The following is a 24,359-nucleotide window of genomic DNA, read 5'->3' as shown; positions in this document are numbered from 1 at the left end:
ACTGTGCTTCACTGACACATGCTAAATACAGAAACACCACCAGAAGACGTGGTGGTGAAATCACTGATGGACAAACAGACAGGAACGCTGTGATGTGTGTGTAGATGTATCTGTGTGAATCGGATACACTCCTCAGTACCTGTGTGTGTTTGTTGAAGTGCTTGGACGCCCAGTTCTCGATGTCGGTCTCCGAGGAGGGCTTTCTCAGGGTGAATTCTGGGAAAATGCCACAGCTGGCGCTCGGCATCATATTCCTGGCATTTCGACTGGCCTCAAACTGGGCACAGGCTCCGAGGTCCTCCGACTGATGAAGTGAAGAAACAGAGAGAGAGGAAGAGAAACAGAGAGGGAAAAGAAGTCAGAGTGGCCTGAGAGTTTCTCCAGCACTCAAAGGGAGCTGACTGGGATTAATACTGACGCGTTAATACGTCAATATCCACAAGGTTATTTCAGTGCAACAAAGAGTCCTTTTATTCCTCAGTGTGTTGATTGACAAAACAATTTCAAGTAACAGCTGAGGATCAACAAAAACCATACAGGAGAGATTATTTAAAGCCAGAGCGAGCTGCATGATAGATACTGTATGGAGGGAGGTTCACACTTAACATTACCTGCTAGCAGTTCCTCTTCAACTACCACGGTAAATATCATATTAAATATGATGATTATCAACCAGGAGCACCTGCTTATATGAATGGAGGTAAGTGGCTTTATAGACATTGCGGTACCACTTACAATAAGACTACCCCTATAAAGGATTTATAAAAGTTTATAATGAGGTTATTAATTCAGTTGTTTACACTTTATAAATCATAAATAAACATTTAGTTATAACACAGTTCTCATACATTAGACTCACTATTTGGCAAGATGAAGTTAATGCTTACTACTCATTAATCTTATTAATGAGTTACTAACATTTATAACTGGTAATAGGAGCCTTATTATAAACCTTATTGTGTAGCCTTATCATTTATTAATGAGTTACTAGTATTTATTACTGGTAACTGATAAATAAAAGGTTGTAAAATGAGATGAAGAAACATGAAGATGATGGAGGGAGAATCACAGAGATGTGAAGAGTGGGACAAAGAATTGATGAGCAGTTCACCAGGTAAAGGAGGGTTACCACCTGTGTTCTAGCTGGATGTTAACGTCCTAAAGAAGAGAGCAACCAGCAGAAAGCTTCTCCATGTTAATCTGCACTGAGCAGAACAATGTGATCAACAGCTGTGATTAGAATGAGGACGGCTGCTGATACATGTCAAGGTAAACAACACAGCCACGGCCTTAGACCATGAATCTGCTCATTTGATATGATCATGTGATCTGCCATAATTTGATCTGTCAGATGAAACTGTTTGAGCATTAAGATGCTGATGCTGGTTCATTGATAGTGACTGAAAAAACATGATGAAGCAGCAGCTCCAAATGCTGATGATGGAGAAAACAAAGAAAGCTCAGTAACTAATGAGAGAAGAGGCTGAACAGTACAGATACATGTTGATGTGATGGCTCACTATTTGGCAAGCAACAGGTTACTCTTTTTAATCTAATGTTCTATAACAGTTTATAAATTATATATAAAGTGTTAACAAGCTAATTAATAAACTAGTTATAAACCATTCATAAATCCTTTATAAGGGGAGTCTTATTGTGAAGTGGTCCTGACATTTCATTAAAGTGAGTGAGTTACACCGAGTTCAAAGAGTTAAAACCAGGCTAAATATCTACAGCCCCCATGCGGTCACCAGAGGCTGCAGTTTATACAGAACAATCTCATTTATCATCAGAGAAGAGCTCTGACTGTGAAGCTAAACAAAAGGACAAAAGGTCACAAAAATAAAAAACAACAATCTGCCTGGATCAGTTTATGAGAGTTGGTGTTTTGGACATGTTCACTGTCTTAGCAAAAAGACTCAGAGCAGGAGAAACATCTCACCAATGTTAAAACACACCTACCAACACATTTCAAGTTCACTCAATAACATATTGTATCTAGTTTGATGGGAGGTCAGTGCTCGGATTATTACCTGTAGTATGTGTTGTCAGACATGGTCAGTAAGCACACACTTCAGTTCAGAATAAACTAAGATCAGACCACATGTTCATGAGTGAACTGTAGAGATGTGGATAGGTGTAGCTTTGAACTCCTGACTCCAGCTCTGCGCTTCACACATGGACATGAGAGAGACGGTGAATGAGTGAATTTTTTAAAAAGTAGAACACTGTTCTCTTCAGATTTTTGTTCCGATTCATTTTTCATCAGTGCAATCCTCCACATCCTTGTGGTTTATGTTGACATGACAACTGTTTTGGTGACCTCTGACCTCTGTTTTTGAATACAACTCTCTTTTATCCCTATTTATTCCATCCTCCATTCTCTCTCTCCTCTTCTCCATCCACTGTTACTCTTTCTCTTCTTTCCCTTCCTGCTCTCAGCTGTAAACTGAAGCAAAGAGAAACACGAGAAAACTAGAATCACCTCCCGGTGTTTGTCTGCCTCCTCCACTCAGTTTCAGGTTACATCCCTGTTTATATACAATATGAACCATTTGTGTGAAATGTTGTCATAATTGCTGTGAAGTCTTCAGTTATGGCTAAAAAGTGTTTTGTGAGGTCATACTGACCTTTGACCTCTGACCTTTGACCACCAAAGTTTAATCAGCTCATCCTCGAGACCTACTGAATATTTGTGCCAAATTTGAAGAAGTTTCATCAAAGTGTTACAGAGATATTGTGTCCATGAGAATGTCCATGAGAATGGGAGAATGGACAACATGAAACAATATGCCTTCAGCTCTGACTGTTGCCAGCGCGGAGGAATAAAAATAGTGGGAACAGAGAGAGACAGAGGAGCAACAACCTTTTTTGCTCTTGGCTACTGTACAGCCAGGGAGCCTGGATGCAAGGCGTGTGTGTGGCGGCTGCGGTACATCTCAGTCAAGCTCCACTCAATAGCTGTTCTGGAGCTTTCAGTCAGTGGTGACGTTGACTTGAGGAGAGATTGTTTTGTGAACTTTGAGGATTGGTCAATCAAACATGTCGCAAGTGGAAAAGTAAATAGTTTAAATCTGAGTCTGTTTTTAATCAGTCAACAAAACACATGTTACTGGTCTCTGACTTTAAGACAGATTAAGTAGAAGAATGTGAAGTATTTCTGGTCCTGAGTGTGTGAATGTATGTATGATGTCATCGTGTGTGTACTGTCCCAGGATGGTCTATGTAACTACAGAGCTCCTCCTTCACTCCTGTGAGCTGGAGGATGATGTTTAATTATACCACAGTTAAAGGTGCAGTAAACACATTAAGTCATCCCTTGTTTTTGTATTCTAGGTGTGTGTGTGTGTGTGTGTGTGTGTGTGTGTGTGTGTAGGTGCAGTGACAGCGTCTCACTGGACCAGGCTGCAGTGTGACTGTTACATAAGTCAATCTGAGGCTCAGCAGCATTACATGAAACATCCATGGCTTTCCGCCATTCACAGAGAGAGAGAGACAGAATTTTATCATATACAGTTATAATAATGACAACCAGGGTGGACACAGACTTCTAGCATGCAGCAGTACCTGTGATGGGTGGAGGTAAGGCTCAGGGGAGGCCAGGTTGGTCTGGACTGAGAGGCTTTTTTCCAGCAGAGCCTGAGGGAAGCCCAGCCGGTCGAAGGTGCTGCGTTTCCAGTGATGGCTGTCGCTCTGCGCCAGCGCCTCGTCTTCGCTGAACGCCCTCACCACCGGCCCTGGTAACGGCAGAGGCACCGCGCCGTCACTTTCATAGCCATCTTTGGATCCCTGGGCCACGCCCCCTCCCTGCCCAGAGTCCCAACTGCTCCTCTGTTTCATCACCTGCTGGGCCTCCCATGCCAGCCGGGCCTGGGCCAACATGGCCTCGGACGCTGTGCCTGTCAGCTCCCCATCCGGGCCCACGCAGCGAGCCAGCTCCTGGGGGAGGGAGGGCTTGCGACTCTTGCGTTTGCGGTTTCCTCCAGGAGAGAAAGCCCCGGGACCCCCTGTAGAAGAGGAGGAGAGGGAGTGCGTCTGGCTGGACGTCCAGGATATGGAGTCCTCATAAAGCAACCTCTGGCCTCCCTCTCCACCCTCCCCACTGTAGTCCAGCAGCAGGCGGGGGTCCCTGATCAGAGACTGGCTGTGCTGCAAAGTATAGGACCCCCCATATGAGCCACCGTACCCTCCCGTGGTGCCATAACGCAGCAGGCGGTCTGCAGTCTTGAAGCGGGGGCTGGAAGATGACTGCTCCACGTACACCAGCTGTTTGACGTACTCCTTCCCCACAGGACTGTACTCCAGACTCTGGGTCTTCTCTGGACACTTCTGCCTGGTCAGAACCAGCTGGCCATAGGGCGACTGACCCTGTTTGGGGGAGTGATAGAGGGGGGCTGAAGACTTGCGAGCTGGTGACTTGCCCGTGCCATAGAAGGAGGAGTCAGAGAGCTGCATGTCAGTGGGAGGCTCCTCGTAGATGGGAGGGGATTGGTACTCTGACGGCGGCTCTTCGTACAGGGGAGGTTCATAGGCGTAGCGAGGCGAGGGAGGCTGGGAGTCGGCGGAGGAGCGGCGGTGGGTGCCAGTTCCACCAAGCTCAGCACGCTTCAGGAAGGGCGACTGACGGCGGTCAGCGTAGAGAACGGGGGAGCCGTCAGGTTCTGAGGGCAAGTTTCCTCCAGAGGAACGCCGGGTTCGTGAGGTGGTGCCCCCCCCAGAAGGAGCACCAGGGGTGGGGGGGTCACAGGGGGAGTAACCATTTCCCTGATGGGCTAAGAAGCTGGGCTCTCTGTCCGTGACCTTGATCAGCATCCGCTCCTTCGTACCTGTGTTCCACCTGAAGGGAGAAGTCCTGAGGAGGGAAGGAGAGGAGAGGAAGACAGAAGAAAGGAGAGGAGGAGACAGAGGAGAGGAGGAGAGGAGAGGAGTTAAGGAGGAGAGGAGACAAGGAGGCATTTAGTATCATAGCATCATACTGTACTAATTCAATGCATTTTGTATAAGTTGTTATGCAAATTGCGATGAGCAGTGTTGTACATGAACGTCATATTTCATTTATATTTTTTGTGAACGCTGAACTGAATGAATCAGTTTATAAATGATGAACATGAGTGGCACTCACATTTTACGCCAGTTTTACAGCACGCCGCAAGGCGTCTCCATAGACACGGCCCAGCAAGGCTGGTGCTAGCGGTACAGATGGTTTTAAGAGGCTGGTGATGGATGGGTAGAAGGAGGTTCTACTAAAAAAGAATAGCGGCCTATTTATTAAAAAAATCTGAACAAATGAATGTGATCTAGTTCATTTTCATCTGTATGAACTGATTTGAACTGGTTCTTTTTAAGTGTGAACTGGCACAACACTGGCGATGAGCATGTTTGCTAATCACAATCAGCGCCTTCATTAGTGAGGCAAACAAACACAACATCATCTCTGCCACTCCTCCTTGATAGCTGTGGCCGTGGCAACGCTCACAAGCTCACCTGTTATTTGCTAATGAGGAAGCATTGTGTAAACAAACAACCTGCACTTTCTGACAGTCTTACAGGTTATATGACTTTAGAAGAGAGGGATCCAGACAGTACAACTAAGATCTTCTCCATAGACACTAAACTGACTCACCCACCTCCAGAGGTGTAAATAACCAGTTACATTTGCTCTCATAATTCTAACAACATCGTTCTTTCTTTTTGGAGTATTCTTAAAAAGCAGTAATTTCAACCTCACTGAAGTATTTTGTAATTCTCGTGTTTTACTTTGCTTCATTTAAAGTGGAAATTGTTACAGAACAAAAAGTCACATGATGAAGTATTATTAACTACGTGAAATGAAAAGAGTCAAATCATCAGTAGCTGTAGCAGAGAAGATCTGATGTAATGCACCACCCAGCTTATGGTCTAAAGCACATGGTGCAGGTGCATTTAGGGCGTGTCTGTCACTTTTGCTATTTTACCAGCAACAAAAAAAAACAGTAGCTGCATCAGCCGCAAGGTTCTAAAGGGTTGTACTTGGTTTCTTAATGAATGATGGGTGTTTCGGGGCGTAACATGTAATAAACCAATCAGAGTGCAATCTCCCATTCCCTTTAAACAAAGGTGAGTTTGCACCTCGGTGCATTGCTACTGTAATGGCTCATTGTGTTTCAGAGAAAGAATGAGGCTGTATTGTAATGTTCCACCTGACTGATCCAGCAGTAGATCTCTCCTCTGCTTCAGTCTGAACCAGGTAATATGATATATATATAGGACTTGTCAGTATAAAGTAACTTTGCATGTGTTTAAGCCATTAGCTCCCAGGCCACGACTCAGGCCTGTATTGTTTCCTTTTCTAATTAAAGCACATTCATTTTGTGAGTGTGGGACTGTGAGTGTGATAAGGTGGAGAAAGGTTCTTTACTAAAGTGAATTTAAAGTGGTTCAAATATGTCTTTCACCTTTTAAGATGAACTGGAAATCTCTTTTTGAATGTGACATTATAGAAACATAGATCATGTGATTACAGATTTGAATGGATTACTGTCAAAAATAAAACCATGGCTTGACTGTAGAGTTGAGACAGTTCCACTCTGACATGGTCTCCTCAGCACAGACGGAGCCTCTTTTATTTTGCATTCCCACTGTAAGAACAAGACAGGCCTGTCTCGCAGGAGGTGCAGGACACACTCCAGGCAGGAGCAGGAGCTCGGCGTGTTGGTGAGGTGAGGTCAAAGACTGAAAAACATCATATTTCTAAAGCTGTGGAGTTAAAAGCAAGTACATTATTTTTTTCTTTACAAAATGATTTTAAACATGTGCTGCTCACTGAGGCAAACCGTTGGACTGGATTCATTCCAGCCTTGAGGTGATTATTTTATTTATAATAAGAGGATGTGTGGAGTGTTGTGTCTCTTGAATTTTATATTTGTGCTTTTATTAAAAATCTGACAGTGTGTAGTTATAATACCCAGGGGTTATTTGTGTGTCTGTAAAGGAAACAGCAGAGACTATTAAGCATGTGAGCCATTGTCATCACCATGTATGAGCAGCATCACTGAGGCAACCTTACTGCTTACTGGTGTTGATAACGTGGTGAGTGCACGCTGCACTCTAATCAGCCTGACACGCACTGAGACACTCACGCAAAAACAACCTACAAAAAAATTAGCCAAGCTTAGATCATCAAACATGGCTGTCAGCCGGGCACAGCTCATTTTACTTTACTTTTACAGTGAGTGAGCTATAGTGTGGAGATTTAAGTTTTTTCTTTCAGTGGTGTGAGGATTTGATCATGATGAGACATGTCAGTTTTTCATAAGTTTGTCATGTTGGTCACTGTGGAACTATTCTTGGGATATTTAAAATATTCAAAGTTTAAAATATTCGTATCTTAAATGTACCTGAAGAGGCGACAGTAAGACTGCAGCATCATGTCTGTCCTCTGTCCAACATGAGAGGAAGAAGAAGGAAGCATTGCCCAGAGGGCGTGTTCTAACCTCCTGTCAATGAGTCAGTGAATGGAGCAGTAAACATAACGATGGCTGAACCTCTTGGTAAGCAACCACCACCACCATCACCATCACCACCACCACCCACTCCCAGCCAGGAAGTAAAGAATGAAGATAGAAGATAAACTCACATTTCTTCTAGACTGGTCAGTAAACAGCTCTTAATGCTAATGTTATTATATTTGGCTTTCAATTTCAAGTTATTTCTTTAAGCGACAGTTCAGGTTATTTGACGTGGGGTTGTGTGAGGTTCTTATCTATACAGTCAGTGTATTACCTGCAGTAGATTCAGATCAGCCTCCAGTTTAGAGAAGCAACAGAAGCTGAGTGATGAGCTGCTGTGGACAGAGTCATCCACAAAAAAAATGTGTTTTAGCCTCTTTAAAAAATGTCCACAGAAAAAAGCAAATGTCAGTTTAAGTGTACGATAGATTTATTTTGAAGATTTTCACCACTTTATCTGCCGTCAAACAGCCGTATTCCTATACACCTACACTTAGCTCTGTCTGACTCAAACAGCTGATCTGCACAGTTGTAGGTGCACTTCAGTTCAGCAGTTCACAAAATGGAAAGGTCTGTTTGACAGCAGATAAAGTGGTGATATTAGTGTTTTTATTTGGACATTTCTTAATGTGCAGCTGGAGCCAATCCCAGCTGACATTGGGCAAGAGCAGGGTCCACCCTGGACAGGTCACCAGTCCATCACAGGGCTGACATGTAGAGACATACATCACCCACATTCACACCTATGGGCACTTTAGAGTCACCAATTAACCTAACCTGCATGTCTTTGGACTGTGGGAGGAAGCCGGAGCACCTGGAGAGAACCCACGCAGGCACAGGTAGAACATGCAAACTCCACACAGAAAGGCCCAGGCCCAGTGTTTGAACCCAGAACCTTCTCGCTGTGAGGCGACAGTGCTAACCACTGCACCACTGTGCCATCCTAGAAAAACATCTTTTAGTTCTGTTGAAGTAAATGTATTGCATGAGGTTTTAGTGACACTGCCACAGCTAATATCCAGCAAACAGAAGCCTCTGGCACCAGCAGACCTTTACTTCACCACTTCACATTCACTCAGTCATTCCTCAGTGAGTGGGCCCTCACATTCTGCTTGTTTGTCATTCTGCTTGACAACAGGAAGGAGGAGGACGAGGAGCGGTGTGGGATGAAGAACAAGAGGTGAACTGGGCCAGAGGGAGGGAAGTGTGAAATCGATTGCAGCATTGGCCACCCTCCATTTCCAAATACTTCCACACACTCATCCCCAGGGCCAGGGCTCAACAGTGGCAGTGTAAGCGTTTGTATACTTGTGGGTTATTAATATGCATCTGTGTGTGTGTGTGTGTGTGTGTGTGTGTGTGTTGTGTGTGTGTGTGTGTGTGTTGTGTGTGTGTGTGTGCATGCGTGTGTGTCTGAGAGATGGAAGGAGAAAGAGAGCGAGGATTAACCATTACAGGGCTGTGCTGGTTCCTCCTCTCTGCTCTGAAGCTTTTCTCTCTCCATCATGTGTCTACTCCTCTTTTTCTGTCTGCCAACCTCTCCCCCGCTCACCACAAACTAAACCTTGTTCTTTCTCTCATTATCCTTAAATTATTCACGATCATTTGACCTTCAAATCAATTTACACATTCTCTGCTTCTTCCAATCTGCCTCCATCTGTCTCAGTCACTGCAGCCTCAGCCTCGGCTCGGTCAAGCTTCCAGGGACTGTTTTACTAAGGTGACACCAGTCCCACAGTGTGTCAAACAGTGGTATGGAGGTGGATTTGTTTCAGTATTATTTGTGTGAACAGATCAACAATCAGTGTGTAAATATAAAAAACCTTCCACAAATACAAAAAATACATAAGTAAACTCATTAAACATCTTGCAAATATAAAACAGATCTGCAAATAAACAAAAACATTCAACAAATGAAAAAACATATCTGTGAATACATTAAATTAATATGCAAATAAATGAAAAGCATATGTGAATATCTTCCTAACATTTACAACTTTCCACCGGTCTGATCCAAAATCCACTCGTATCACTCGGCCACTTTTGGAAAACACATGATAGATGAAGAGCACGCAGCCTTATATGATAACATGCACTACGTTAACGGTTGTAAGATATGAATTGACAGGACCTGGTTGGTGTTGATATTTGTTTTGATAAAATGACGTATTGCAGTCTTATTGTTCACTGTTAATATGTAGGCTAAGCTAACGTTAACTACTAAACTGGCACTTGTTGCAGTAAATATTTATGTTGCGATGATGATGATGAAGATACATACAGACAGAGAGATAACTGATGTCATTTCTTTACCATCAGGTTTATTGTGATCATTCAGTCCATGCATCAAACTGCATGTGTCAAAGCTAAAATGAGGCGGTTTGACTTGGACCTTAAGGCCACTGCAGAGTACAGCAGGCCATGGAGGGTGAAATGCAGGGAGGGGGCACCAGACTGTGGACTGCCACCACTGGAAAACATCCCTCCAGCTCCTCCATGCTTAATGCACTGATGTAAGTACATTAGTGTAGTGTGCCACAAATGGTTGTTCATTACAGGTTATCTGCCATTTTCATGACCATGAGGATCTAAAGGTCAGAGGTTACTGTTTCTGTTCAGCTGAACCAAACCAGATTTAAAACAGAATCAAATGTTACAAATACTAACTGTACAGATATAATGGACTGATCCATCTTTAGTCCACACCACAGTGGTCCAGACCACAGTGCCACTGCTGCTCCTGAGTGTGCGTGTATATACAGTATATCCTTGTTAATGCTACATAATGACGACCAACTCACAACTTCAAAGGGCTGTTTGTTTGAGGGTTGAGACTTGGTTTTAGGGTCATTCATTTGTGATGGCTAAGATTAGGGTAAGGGACTAGGGAATGCATAATGTCATCTTTGTGTCCTCACAAAGATAGAAGATACAAGTAGAAGTGTGTGTGTGTGTGTGTGTGTGTGTGTGTGTGTGTGTGTGTGTGTGTGTGTGCGTGTGTGTATGGGGGGGCAGCAAGAGAGAGGGAAAGAGAGACTGAGAGTTGGGAGACACTTCACATAGAACCAGATCCAATAAAGAACGAGTGAGAGCAGATCTCCCGGCCATCTGGACTGTGAGTCTGCAGCTGTGCAACCAGGCATTCAGGATCAAACATTTGAGGACAAAAGTAGCTTCAAGTCCAGTTTCCTGGTCCAGCCATGAATAATTCCCTTTCCCAGTCAGAGTGAGAGGAGATGGTATGTATGATGTGTGAATTCACATCATAGTATGGGCAGCAGTTTTTAACATGATGACCATTATGACTATGACTTACCATCATGATTCATAGCTACATCAGTACAATATCATGTTCTGTGTCAATTCAAGATTTTCTCTGGCTACTGAATTTTTTCCACTGACTCTCTGCATGTACTCTGTTCATATTGTATACTAGACCCTGTGCACACACAGTACTGCTTCATTACTGCTGAGTCTGCCTCACAATATGCTGTGATTATTACAGTGTCCTGGACGTCAATAGCAGAGGTGCAAACTCATCATGGGTGGAAAAGATATGGTATAAAATTGAAAGTGGTTTCTGCTCTTTAGAGCTAATGCAACTACTGTTTGGTCAAGTAATATGCAGGGCTTAAATATGACGTTAATAAACTGATGACTTCATAACCACTAGAACTTACAAGTATTAGAGCCACACTGAGGGAAAGAAATCTGAAATTTCAAGAATAAAGTCATAATTTCATGAGGAAAAAAGTAATACTTTTACAAGAAAAAATGTATGAATACAAATAATGATCTCATAAATGTTATGAGAATAAAGTCATAATTTTAGGTTGCTGTCCTAAAAAATTATATTTTATTTCAGATTTCTGTTTTTCCTGCAAAAACTATCACAAGATAATTTCAGTTCAGCTCCTGTTGTTTTCATTGAGTTTGGTATTTGTCCTTTGTACATCATGGTAACAACAGTATTAGCCTTGTTAATATGATCTTAGCATAAAGAAAACAGCTTGGCTAAATACTTGATGGTTATTATTTACTGAGAGAGGTGCAGCCATGTTGCCTCGTATGCCCAGCTGATGAGAAGAACAATCCTTTAGCCAAGTATATCTACACACACAAGAATTTGACCTCACAGGATCAACATGAATCACACAAGCGTGCAGCCATCAGTCAGACAGGAAGCTGTGTTGTCAATGACAAACTGCCAATCCTGCTCTCTGTAACTCTCTCCAGAGACCATGACACTGAGCCGCCACTTACCACATTGCTACCTGCTGCCTGCTGGAACTAAATGCTGCAGGTGATCCAAAATGAAAAGAGAATATGTTGTCATCCCAATACCTCTGCTAAAAAACAGCTCTGCTGTCTTTCCCATGGCTCCTTCACAATAATAGTGTCTTGCTGGTTTGTTGGTAGAAAGCTTTTAATGTGAAGCAGAAGATGGAAATTTCATCAGAACTACAAACTACCTTCTCAATAATAAACATATAGTTGAAATAACACTTCTCTGATGGTGTCAATGGACACTAAACATCATGAGGCATCATAACAGTAGAGTTCATGGTGATGTGCCGTTAGCTGAGTCTGTCCATCCTTTACTTTTGTCCAGAGCAAATATCTTGACAACTAGTGTCCACATTGAAATTTAGTTTGGATACTTGTGGTCCTTGAAAGGTTTGACTTCCAATGTTTCTGGTGACCTCTGATCTTTCCTCTAGCACCACCATCAGGCCAAAACGTCACAATAAAACATCATGTCATAGACTGAACACATTCATGCTCCCAAGAGGATGAGCCCTCTCCACAACCTGTGAGACTATGACTGTGAACATAATCAGCAGGTCTTTGGGGTTGTTAATAAAACCTGCATCATCATACATGTTGGTCTCCCTGAGCTCCACACAGACAGAGGCTGTAACAGTCTCTGAGAGCAGTGATTTGCTCCGAGTGTACACAATGTGAATAACTGGCTAGAACAGCTAGGGTGCTTGCACACTGTGTACTCTATGTGTGTGTGTGTGTGTGTGTGTGTGTGTGTGTGTGTGTGTGTGTGTCCTCTTGCTGAAGCAGAGAAGACATTTACAGGACACTGTGACCCCAGCCAGGCATATCCACCAATCAGTGCAGACTGCAGCAGATTACAGCAAACCAGCAAACCAAGACTGGTTAGACAGAGTGGGGGGGGGGGGGGGGGGGGGGGGGGTGCTAAGGGTGGGAGCGGGAGACAAACTGAGTGTACAGAGAGGTGAGAGGCTCTGAAGGTGACAAAGGAGGGAATTAATGGACAGTGACAGAAACAGAAAGAGGGGATGGGATGATAAGACAAAGAGTGAGAGGGGGAGAGAGAGAGAGAGGGAGAGGGAGAGAGAGAGAGAGAGAGAGAGAGAGAGAGAGAGGACAGGAAGAGACACAGAAGACAGTCTAATTCCTGGTTCTCTCCCTACTGATTGTTTGTTCACTCTGATATTGTTTAGTTTCTAGTTTAATATCACATAATATATAAAGAGATTAATGACTCATGTTTAGGTTTAAGTAAGTAATGATGTCAGATTATTTCAGGCTTCTGATTGGCTGCTCTGCAGGAAGTAACTTTGGAAGGAACAGGGCAATATGAGATTTTGCAGATTTCTTTCTTTCTGTTTTTTTAGTCTACAGGACAGTTTTATTTCATTTTTAAAGAAAAAGTAAAGAACCTTCACACTATTGAATATTTATACTTGGAGCAGTTACCAAAGTGACTGTACTGTGTGTGTGTGTGTGTGTGTGTGTGTGTCCTCACAACTTCAAAGTGCTGTTTGAGGGTTAAGACCTGGTTTCATGATCCAGGTTAGAATCAGGTTTAGGTTGGGATTAGGCATTCACTTGTGTTGGTCAGGATGAGTGAAGGGTCGATATTGATTTGGGAAGAATACGCCACCGCGTTAGCATCTGTAGCGCACATACCTGGCCTGGCATCAGTCACAAGCCATTAAGGAAGTTCATTGTAAGGACATGCAGAGGTATGGACTAGTGCTGGGACGATTATCCAACGTAATCGACGTTGACGATTATAAAAATTATTCGACGTGGAATTTTAGTGTCAACGCGTCGTGTAAAACCACACAGGGTAAATGTTCATAGAACAAAACCGGAACTTATATCCATCGTCTTTGGTTTACCCGGATACAAGCGCAGCGCACGGACTGGGACAACGCGGTGACGTAATTGAAGTCATTGCCTACGTGAATGATTTGCGTCTGTGTAATCTATTTGAACAACACGGCGGCGTCTACCAGCAGTACGACGGAGCATGTGGAGCAACACGCGGCAAAAAGGCTCGCACACGGTCCTGCAGAGTTTGGGAATACTTTAATCTTGACACCAACAGTGCGGTAGTCTGCAGACTCTGCAAAGTGCATCTGGCATATCACTCTAGCATGACAGTCATGCATGAGCACATAAAGAGGAAACACCATGGTGCAGCCAGTTAAGATGTTGGACGGGGCAAATTGTTATATTAAATGAATAACTGGAAAATAATTGCAATAAGATTACTGTTAGGTTAATAAAAAAAATAATCGTTAGATTAGTCGAATAATTGAAAAAATAATCGCTAGATTAATCGTCTAAAAAATAACCGTTTGGGACAGCCCTAGTATGGACCCACAATTGACACTTTGCGACTCTTCCCACCATCAAACTATCAAATTGATAGGAAACAGAGACAAAGGACCCTCTTCCACAAACAGACCAGCTTTTAGCAAGTTCGAACGACACAGAACTAGACCAAAGGTCAAAGGGTCAGCTCCAGAGGATCAACCAATGGACACAAGGCAACTAGAGAATATAGGCAAAATCTCCAGTTTGTAACAATAAGACTTTGTTTAATGATATTTGATTGTTTCTTGTATAGGACAAGTAACAACAAAAGGACTGATTAACACTAAGGTGTGAATCCTGGCCTCTCTGTGCCATGCATGAACACACACACGCACACACGCACACACGCACACACACACACACACACACACACACACACACACACACACACACACACACTTCCTTTGTCCCTTTCTAGATAAGAGTCATAAACTACAACCCACATTCCAATCCTGGGTAGTGACCAGCAGAACTCTCTTCACAGACACAGATCTATGGAAGAATGTAAAATTAAATATCTAACTGTTCCCTAACTCATGAGATTTTCCTATGCTATAGTTTAACCCAAACTTCTATCCCATAGAATGTTTGAAATGTAACATGTAGATTTTAAGACAATGTCCTTCATGTGACCATACTGTCAGCACCCTTCACACAAGGTAACACAATACATGACATCCAGAATGTCCATATTATTATTATTACAGTCAAAGAACTGCTGTGTAATCCATATGTATAGATTATTAGCTTTGGGAAATGTTTATATTGTTGTTTGATCAGTTAACCACTTGTATCATAATTAATTCCAGGTTTGAAGGATGTAATATGAAATCAACACTCCTATTACTCCTCTCTGCTATTATTTGTGCAAGTAGCTTTCTATGTTATTTCACTTAATGTTTTGTGGTCATGGTGGAAGACGGATGTGTGAGTTTATAAGTAAACTCTAGATTTAAATTATTCTAAAGTTCAGTGGAAAATTACTCTCTTCTCCAAGTGCAAACACAGGAGAAGACGGGCGACGCCCCTGAAATATATGCCAGCCCCCAGGGGATAAAACAGTCGTGAACAATTCACACATGGCCAGAAAAACCAGAAAGGTCAGAAAAATTGGAAGAAAGAAAGGTTAGAGATGCTAAGAAGGAAGAAGATGCGAGAAGCAAGAAACAAAGCTAAAAGCTAGAGGCTGAAAAGCTGAAGCTAGAAAATGATGCAGAAACTAGAAGCTGAGAACTTTGCTCAAAGCTCAGAGTCCCGGCTCAAAGCCCGGCTCTGTAGCCATGGAAACTCTTAGCTCTAAGCTGCTCGCCACAAACTCATGGCTCTTAGTCATTTTGCACTTTTCGCGTCTTTTATTTTTCTTTGCCACAAGCTACAAGTAACATGATTTTTGTCTACATGCGCGATCTTTTATTTTTATAAGCCAAGTCGAGACCAACTGAACCAAAACAACAGAAGCGCCTTAGTAACTTAGTAATTTTGTAACTTTTCAAAAAGGAAAATTTGATGATGGTTTAAGATTTTGACAACTTTAGAGTCATCTGGGCAACGCCAGTCTCCTCTAAAGTTATCGAGCCAAAGTGAAGAGCATTAGAGTTTATTTGGCATCAACCCACAAGGGACGCACAACCGCCTGCAGAACCGCTGAGACACCGGCAGAATCCGTCATCGTGATAACAGGACACAGCCTCCGGGAGAATCCACCTAGATCCCGCATCTCCAGGGTTACCACGGCAACCACAGCCACCTGGGTTCCAGCCGAGGGTCTTCAGCTACAGCGCAACTCACAGTAGGCCGGTCTTAACACTCTGCTCATGACTGGGTTGATGTCAAAATATAGCAATATTTAATCATCAAACCTAATTCGTAGATGTAGCATCATTAGCTGTATAGCCACAGTGTATAGCCATAACATATCCTCTCCCACCACTGCCAACTCATCACACTGCTTCCAGTTTTTCTGGAAATCAGCTTTTTTTCATTGCTCTAAAACAGCAGCCTACACAGGAAGTTGAGCTGTCCCTATAACCTGTAAATGACAGAGTTATTACATTTGGACAGAGTGTTTCTGGTTTAACCGGCGCAGCTTTTCAGACCTTTATGCCACAGGACTGGATCGTGATGTTTAGTCCATGCATTCTTTTTCCTGAGACCTGGCGGCCTACATTAAACTGCCTCAGGTGAGGTCTCTTAGGGCGGATTCTCAGTCTCTGCCAGCTCCCTCTGGAGCCACAAGAGGCTTTACACCTGTGAACAGACTTTCACCTGTTCAGTCACTGGATTGCCTCTTTAATGTTTCTACTTGTGACAAGTATTCATTGGTGCCATCTGCAGGTTTTGGTCAGCTCCTGTGAGACGACTCACACAGAGACCAGCAGCCTTACCTGTCTGCCTCCTCTCTGCTGCCCTGTTTTTCAGACAGCTCCTGGTCGAGGGAGGAGGAGGTGCTTCCCTCTCGGCTGACCCCGCTGTTCCGTCCTGGGCTGTTGTCAGCTGACGCCCTCCCTCCTCCTCCTCCTGCAGGACGGGGTGCGGTGGTGTCGGTGTGCTGCTTCAGAGTCTGCAGCTTGGCCAGGGGGATGATGTCGCAGCCCTGGGGCCGGTGCCACACTGTGCGCTGGGTGGAGGCGTTGTAATAGTAGAAGCGTGAGGTGTTCGGGTCAAACAGCTCCCACCACTGGTTCTCACCGGTCCGCTTGATCCGAACCCCCTGCGGAGGGTCCCACACGCACTCGCCCGTCAGCAGGTTGGCGTACATACGCTCCCGCGTGCGTGGCTCAATGATCTCCACCCACTCCAACCTGCAGGGGAAGAGTCCAGAATGAGACTTTCAGCAAAGTGACTGTGACCTGTGACCTCTGACGGCAGCTCACTGAGCTCTCTGAGTGACCACGCAGCAGAAAACAAGTGAAACCATGTGAAAAATGAGCATCAGCACTTTAGATTTGACATTTCAACAGCAACATCTTCACCATTGACATCAACACTGGAATCAGAGGTTTATTTGTGCTATTTCTATATGTCATGAAAAATATTACATAAAACACAATGTATTTTCAAACCATTCGTTATGAATGATGAACAGTAGGTTCCGTAAGAGTCAACAGTGTACTTGTTTACTTGTCTTAACAATAGCTCGCTAGGCTAACTCGCCATCACTAGGCTAGTTAGGAGGCTTTTTTGAGTAACATTTTTTGTGAGTGATATTTTTGCTGAAATATACTTTCATTTCATTTTTTACAGTGTACTAAATTTCACCATCTACATTGTTAAAACATTTGACTTGACACCTGGATTATTCATAAGAGAAAATAGTGGATGAACTTATTGCAAAAAATAACATTTCCTTGCCAGAAATGGCAGCCATCTTGAATTTTCAAGTAGCTAACATGTCATATCTATCCAAAGAGTAATACCCAAGGAGGATTCGTGCCAAATTTATTAGCTGTAGCCACATTTGAAAGACTTCTCTGAAATATGCAGTTATCTGGTGCACTTTAAGGGTCTGATCATCTGTATGATGAACATCTGTAGTCAGCAACTCCTGAAGGCTGTGTCCTGCTGCTGCTACAGACATCACACAAAGAAACCAAACCACCTAAAAATGCTTCCATCCATCAAACCTATAATATAATTACGGGAACAATGCCATTAATGCAGAACCCCTGGAAATACCATAATGTGATTATCCTTTTAATCCAACTACATGGATCTATGGGACGTACTCTGATTTCAATTATGCTCCTCACATGCTTTTATTTTAGCAGACATACAGCTGAATGTGAACCACTTCCTGTGTACTTTCTGTACCTGATTTTTTTTTTCTTTTTTTCTTTTATTCTGTTGTCTTTATCTTTTCCAGGAAGTCCCTGTTCAAACACACATTTCCACACACAGTCACTGGGTTCTTAATGCTCATTTCTTGAAAAATGAAAGTCTTTGGACACCACTCCTCATTGAACTTCTTAATGTGAACTTAGGTCTTTGCACAGAACAGTTAAACATGAACAGGCCAACAGACCAAACAGATTCAGTTCAGTAAGAGGAGCAGTAATAGATAGAGGTGCACAGCAGGTTGTTAATGGAGGACGACATTATAAAATTGCTAAGGGATTACACAGAGCTAAAACATATTATGAATAATAAAATGGAAGCCCACTCACGCAGCTCGGTACAACAGTCTGCTCCTACATATGCCAGCACACACAGCACACACACTCACTCACACAAACACTCTCTCATCTGTCTTTAGCTATAATGCAGCAGTTTGTATTCTATAAGGAGGAGGAGGAGGAAGAGGCATTATATGACTCACACATCTACACATAACAGACACATTCATGTGCCAAAACACTTGCATACCGACACACAAACATATACTGAAAAACATACACACGCACGCACGCACGCACGCACGCACGCACGCACGCACGCACGCACAATAAATGAACATTTTAAAAGCTGCATGTTTGCTGGCTGCAGGCTGCTGTGAGCTCAGACCCTTCAGACCAGCTGTGGATGATAAGAGGTCAATCAATAAGTGTTGAGCAGGCAGAGAGTGGGCTGATAACTGTGCGTCACTTCAACTCAGTTTCACAGAGATGGATGCAGCAGTAGAGGAGGAGGAGGAGGATGAGGACGAGGATGATGAAGACTTCAGCACTAGTCATTTGACAGGGTTTTGGAAAACAGCCACACTGTTGCACTGGGTGACATGTTCCTTCATTATTATCACATCTTCCTGCTGCACCAAATCCCCAACAAATGCACTTCATCCTTTTGTTTGAATAATTTTTGCACAAAACTACAGTGACCAGCTGTTTTAGGAAATTACTCAATTCAACCAGACGTATTATTATTCAACTGGAATTTTGTGATGTCACAACAAAGCAGTCGCCCCTCTTAGCCATAGCCAAAGCCCCCGCCCACCCACCATCCATGCAGGATTTGGTTTCTCTGAGTGTTTACCTGAAACCTGCTATACCTTTATTAGATCAATCAGAAAACAGTCAGCCAATCAGAAGAGAGGCTCAGAGCCTCCTCTCTTCTGATTGGCTCATCGAGCTGTTGTTACTGGAGCTCCAGAGAGAAGCCTGAGAGAGGAGATGTAAAACTACATTGAGATGGTTTTTGGTTCTTAAAACCACAAATATATCTTCTAGTGGATCAATACTTCAAATAAAACACAGGAGAAGAAGAAAAGATGGAACTCTTTTTTTTATATTTCTGGATTGTCCCTTTAGGTTTCCAGAGTTTGATTATATGTTGCAACAGTCTGGTTGCAGCACTTGCTGGAAACTAATTTACTTTTATACTGCAAATAAAACATGATTCCACTGAAATCTTATCTCAGATTGACTCGCCACCTTTGTCTTTGTAAACTGTGATGGAAATCATGTTGTAAAACCTCAAAGTGAAAGCTTCACTCAATAATTACAGTACATTGAGAGAAGAGAGCTGAAACATGCTGAGGTGTCAGATTGTGCAGACTTTCTTTAATGCCTCATCACTGATAACCACTACGGACCACTGTTGATCCAGTTATTCGTAGAGACGTGGCAATGGATGTATGAAAAGTGCACACAAAGACAGTGTTTGTATGGGCCCAGAGTTTTGTGCTACACCACAGGCACAGGTCAAATTAAATTATTATATTTCTATAACCCAGGGCTGCAGGTCGACATAGTGTTTTAACCAACAGATGTTGCTGGTGAGCTTTTATTATATCTTGGTTTCCAGCTGAGCCACCACAAGGTGTGTCTCCGGGCAGAAACATTTGTTATTGGAGCTGCAGTTCATAAAAACTGTTGCCCGTTGGCGTTTATCAAAGGTAACAAATAGTTATTTAACTCTCACTCAGGCACAGTTGTTAGAGAAAGATGCACTCAAACTAGCACTTAACGTTAGCCAACTGTTATTTCAAGAGGAGAGCACATGTTAACCTGACTGCTGCTGTTCCTGCAGTTCACTCTCATGGTGTTTCTTTTTCTTTTCATGAACAGGATAGTTCCACTTCATCGTCTCAGCGAAATTGCAAACATTGACACCTGATTTGTTCCAGATCAAAACCCACACGAATCACACAAATGACCTATTTTGGAATGAAAACTGCAATTTTCACCCAAGGGTGACAAGTTTGCAGCTAGCAGGAGATCGGATGAGAAAGATGATTTTTTGTTAATTAAACATTGAGCTCATGATATTAATTACTAAGATTTGGAAACAAGGTTCCAGCAAAGTTAAACAAACACAAGCAGTCTGACAGTGGGAACAAATCATTTTTGGTGTTCCAAAAATCCAAAAAGTTTTATTCATTTGAGTGTTTTTTACATTATGTAAATTAGCAAAAAGTCCAATATGGTGGACTGTCATGGTCCAAGACGTTTTTTTTTTGTAGAGCACATTGAAATGAACTTGTGTGTGTAGAATTTCAAGACTAACAGTGTGTGGCCTTTCAAAACTGCATTCAGGCCATAATCACAGCGCCACCATGTGGCCAATTGGGCTCATATATCTTGAAATGCACTTCATTGACAGTCATCGGACACAGTTTCTTCTTTCTAGCTCATTCCAGCACACTGCAGTTTGAGCCACAGCAGAGACAAATAATAATAATAAACCGGAGAAAAAACATTCGCTCTTAATTATGTAAAAAAAAAGATGTATCCTTGAAAAGGCAGGGACTGAACTTATGACCACCATCTTGGTTATTAGCTTTGTTGTCAGTTTCCTTGTGATTCCAGACTTGAACATCACCCTTCAGAGTCCTCTGCCAGTGTGAATCAGCTCTGCTCTTCAGGTTGCAGAGCCTGGTTGAGTTCTGGGCAGCCTCAGCTCTTACTGGCTACTGTGTATGATTGTGTGTGAGAGAGAAAGAAGAGAAAAAGAAATGGTGCATCAGCTGTCAGAGTGGATGCTTGTCAAATGGAGCAGAACAAGCCAGTTAAATAGAAAGATCCACAGCGGAGATAGTAGGATTAATTGGCCATAATTGCTTGATGTGTTGGTGTTCCAAATGACCCAGTTTAGACAACCCTCCCTGTGCACTGCAGAGACAGGCTCTGTACCACTGTTAGCACACTGAACACTAAACACTTTATAACAGGTCAATCAGGCCTTCTAAACTCATGGATTTATATTAGGTAATACAATGTAATGTTAGCTGTATGTTGTCCACCTCTACTTAAAAATATTCTGCACTCATCAAAGACAATCCATAACACAGCAGTATTATCATTTCAGTCTGGGGTGTTAATGAGGTCTGCTGTTTATTGGCCAGATACAGTAACTTCCTTCCAGATACAGAGTCTTATCTGCATTGTGAGGCTGCTAGGCAACCAGCGAAGAACATCCATATTAATTTATAGATCTGTACAGACCGCTCGCCTGATGTTCCTGCTATAATCCCATTAAACTTTAATTTTTCATGTCAATTTAAATCCATGTATGGTGATTAAAATAATTGATGTGCAATTTGAGTCCTCTGGGTATTTACTTTGCTCTTTTGGTCACCAAATAAGCAGTTTCTCTGTAAACAGATGTGACTCTGAGACGTTTACTCTCAGCACAACGTACATACCAACAAGTCGCTGTACTATCATTCATTTGAATTAACCTCCCACCAGTTTGGACCTCTCGCTGCTACAGAACTGGACAGAGGAGGAAAATAATATTGATGTGAGGAAAATACCAAACTGTGCTGCTTGTAGCTCTGACACAAACACTGAGACATTTATGTTGCTTCCTCCTTTTATTTGTCACTCGTCTGTATTTCAGGAGTCAAACTTCCTTCAGAAAACAGTTATACTGGTCAAAAGAATCCAGAGTTCCCCTGACAGACAGCCTGAGCATGCACATACTAACATGATGTATTTGGGTGATGCTTGGACACTGAGCTCAGCTTCAGCCTTGATGACACCAATGAAAAAAACCAAATCCAAATCAAACCTTCAGGTGAACAGTCTGATGCTGTTAGTTCAGAGCAGTCACTTCAACCAGAGAAATCATCTGAAGGAAGCACTTCCAAACTAAACCTGAAGCTCTTTATCCAAACCATCTGAAGGAAGGTTAATTATACAATAGGTTCTGGGTTAATTAAGGGCAAATGGTATTAGTTCTAACCAGGAACTAAGTGCTTTGTCCAATGTTAAACCAGTAAAAGAAACATTTAGTTCAAGTGTGACCCACTGTGAGAGCAATAAAGAAACAATCATCCCTCACCAACGTGATTCAAGCCGCCACCGTCATTCTCAAAATTTTGTTCCCACCAGGGATAAAAATACTTCAGCAGAGGCAGAGACATGTAGACCAGAGGGGGATAATCTCCTGGTGGCTGTCATATCATGTAGGAATGCGCGATATAAACGATATACGATATAAACGATAAAAAAAATGGCCTACGATAGAGATTTGAATTATATCCCCTATCACGATAACGCATGTTGATCACGCAATCACAAGGCATACTGGGTGTACCTTAATGGCGATTTTACTGCTCCACTGACACCTTTTTTTCCTCATAAAAAAATAACCTCACGATCGGAGAGATGCACTAAATGATGTTATTCATTCTGTAATGTAGATATAATAAAACCCGAAACTTATGTCTTACTTAATAACATAAAACGAAATTCAATATAGACTGATCTGTTTATTTAAATACATTTATATTTATTTAGATTGTGTTATATATACTTATAACATGTTGCAGCCCCAGAGGAAACGCTGTTGTTCAATCCAGTAAAAACATGAAGCTTCACTTTACATTCAAACAAACTAATGTTGTGGCTGCAGTCGTTAATTTCATCTGTGAAACCAACATTTATCTTCCAAAAGGGATTATATTACCCAGCGGTAAATGTCAGGTCAGTTCATCAGATCGTTTGGTCCCTGGGATGACGAGGGAGGTAGACCCCGGCTATCATCTCCGTACTCTGGCTGCTAGCTGCTAGCTGCTAGCTGCTCCCGGTCAGCCATCTACCCCTGACTGCAGGTGTTTCGGTTTAACTGGTGACCGTGTTAACTGTTGCCTTTTTCACATTACATTATCTTATGAGAGATGAATGAGTCCTCTGAATGCAATTTAACTTGCAAACACGATTTTTTAAATAAGACCAGTTTTAAATGTGCAACATTTATGTTTACAGAATACTGTATGATTACAGTGGGGCACAATAAATGTTGTATGTCTACATACTGTGTTCTATGTTTTCTTTTTTAAACATATTTAGCAGTTTAGTTTTGCTCAGGGTCTATGTAACCTGTTCTGAAATTATTCTATTATATAATCTATGTATCGTGATACATATCATTATCGCCCATCCCTAATATCATGTGCATGATAGTTAAACATAATTATTTATAATAATCATTTCTACTGCATTTTACCTGTATTTAATCTAATGAATTCATCAATATAATGATGCTATTCTCAACACTTTGTTGGCACAATGGTGCCGTGAACTGTGGCTTTAGGGCGATGCGTCTGGTTACGGGCCTTCACCGAGCTAGTCAGGAAGCAGAGCCGCACTTCGAATACACTGAGCTTCGCCTCCGTTACGGCAAATAAACTACATCTTTCACACGTGCCATTGTCTCTAAAGGAGGCAGAGGACTAACTAAACATAAGACACACCAAGCAGAGAGGGCAGGAGAGAGGGAGGGAGAGAGAGAAGTCATCACTAACTGCTAAGCTAATGCAACTAGCAGATCTGAACAGCAAGTAAGCAACAGAAACAGCAGCAACCAGAAATGAGACAATACTCTTACTGCAGCACAGCAATAAAAGCCCTGAAACACTTGAGAGCTTTTAATTTGAAATGTTTACAGGAAGTGTTGAGTTTGTACTAACGTGTCATGCAGTAACTTTCAAAGGAGCGGATCAAAACAATCGTACTAAAATACAGCTCTGACCAATTCTACACATCAAACAGAAGGAATTAGAAATAAAGAGCTGTTGCCTTCTGCAGTCAAGCTTAATAAAGACTCTGATCACTGTCTGAGGAAATACAGTCAGTGAAAACTGTTCAGCTGTTAACGCCCCCTGATGATGTAATAATAACTTTCTGCTCTATACCATTTTGAAAGACCAACGACTAATGTGAAAAGTCCAACACTCGCCAACCAATGGTGTAACTTCATCACTGAATTTTATCAGTCAGTCAGTCAGTCAGTCAGTCAGTCAGTCAGTTGCAGACGTTGTTGTTTATGGGGCTGGACCCGCAGCTGTGG

The 24,359-nt window shown here is 42.5% G+C and overlaps 1 protein-coding gene across 1 annotated transcript in view; it reads right to left on the bottom strand.

Moving 5' to 3' along the window:
* arhgap39 (Rho GTPase activating protein 39) overlaps positions 1 to 24,359 on the bottom strand; it is an 86,129-nt gene that overhangs the window by 18,982 nt on the left and 42,788 nt on the right. The window contains exons 2-4 of the mRNA XM_056378088.1: positions 16,514 to 16,930; positions 3,568 to 4,852; positions 140 to 304 (exon numbers count right to left, since the gene is read on the bottom strand). Of these exons, the coding sequence (XP_056234063.1) occupies positions 140 to 304; positions 3,568 to 4,852; positions 16,514 to 16,930 (1,867 nt within the window). The remainder of the gene's footprint in view (positions 1 to 139; positions 305 to 3,567; positions 4,853 to 16,513; positions 16,931 to 24,359) is intronic.

This window comes from Seriola aureovittata, chromosome 6 (genome assembly GCF_021018895.1).
Source record: "Seriola aureovittata isolate HTS-2021-v1 ecotype China chromosome 6, ASM2101889v1, whole genome shotgun sequence".
Lineage (NCBI taxonomy): Eukaryota > Metazoa > Chordata > Actinopteri > Carangiformes > Carangidae > Seriola > Seriola aureovittata.
Note: the sequence above shows the minus strand (reverse complement) of the source record. Positions and strands in the feature narration are given on the sequence as shown.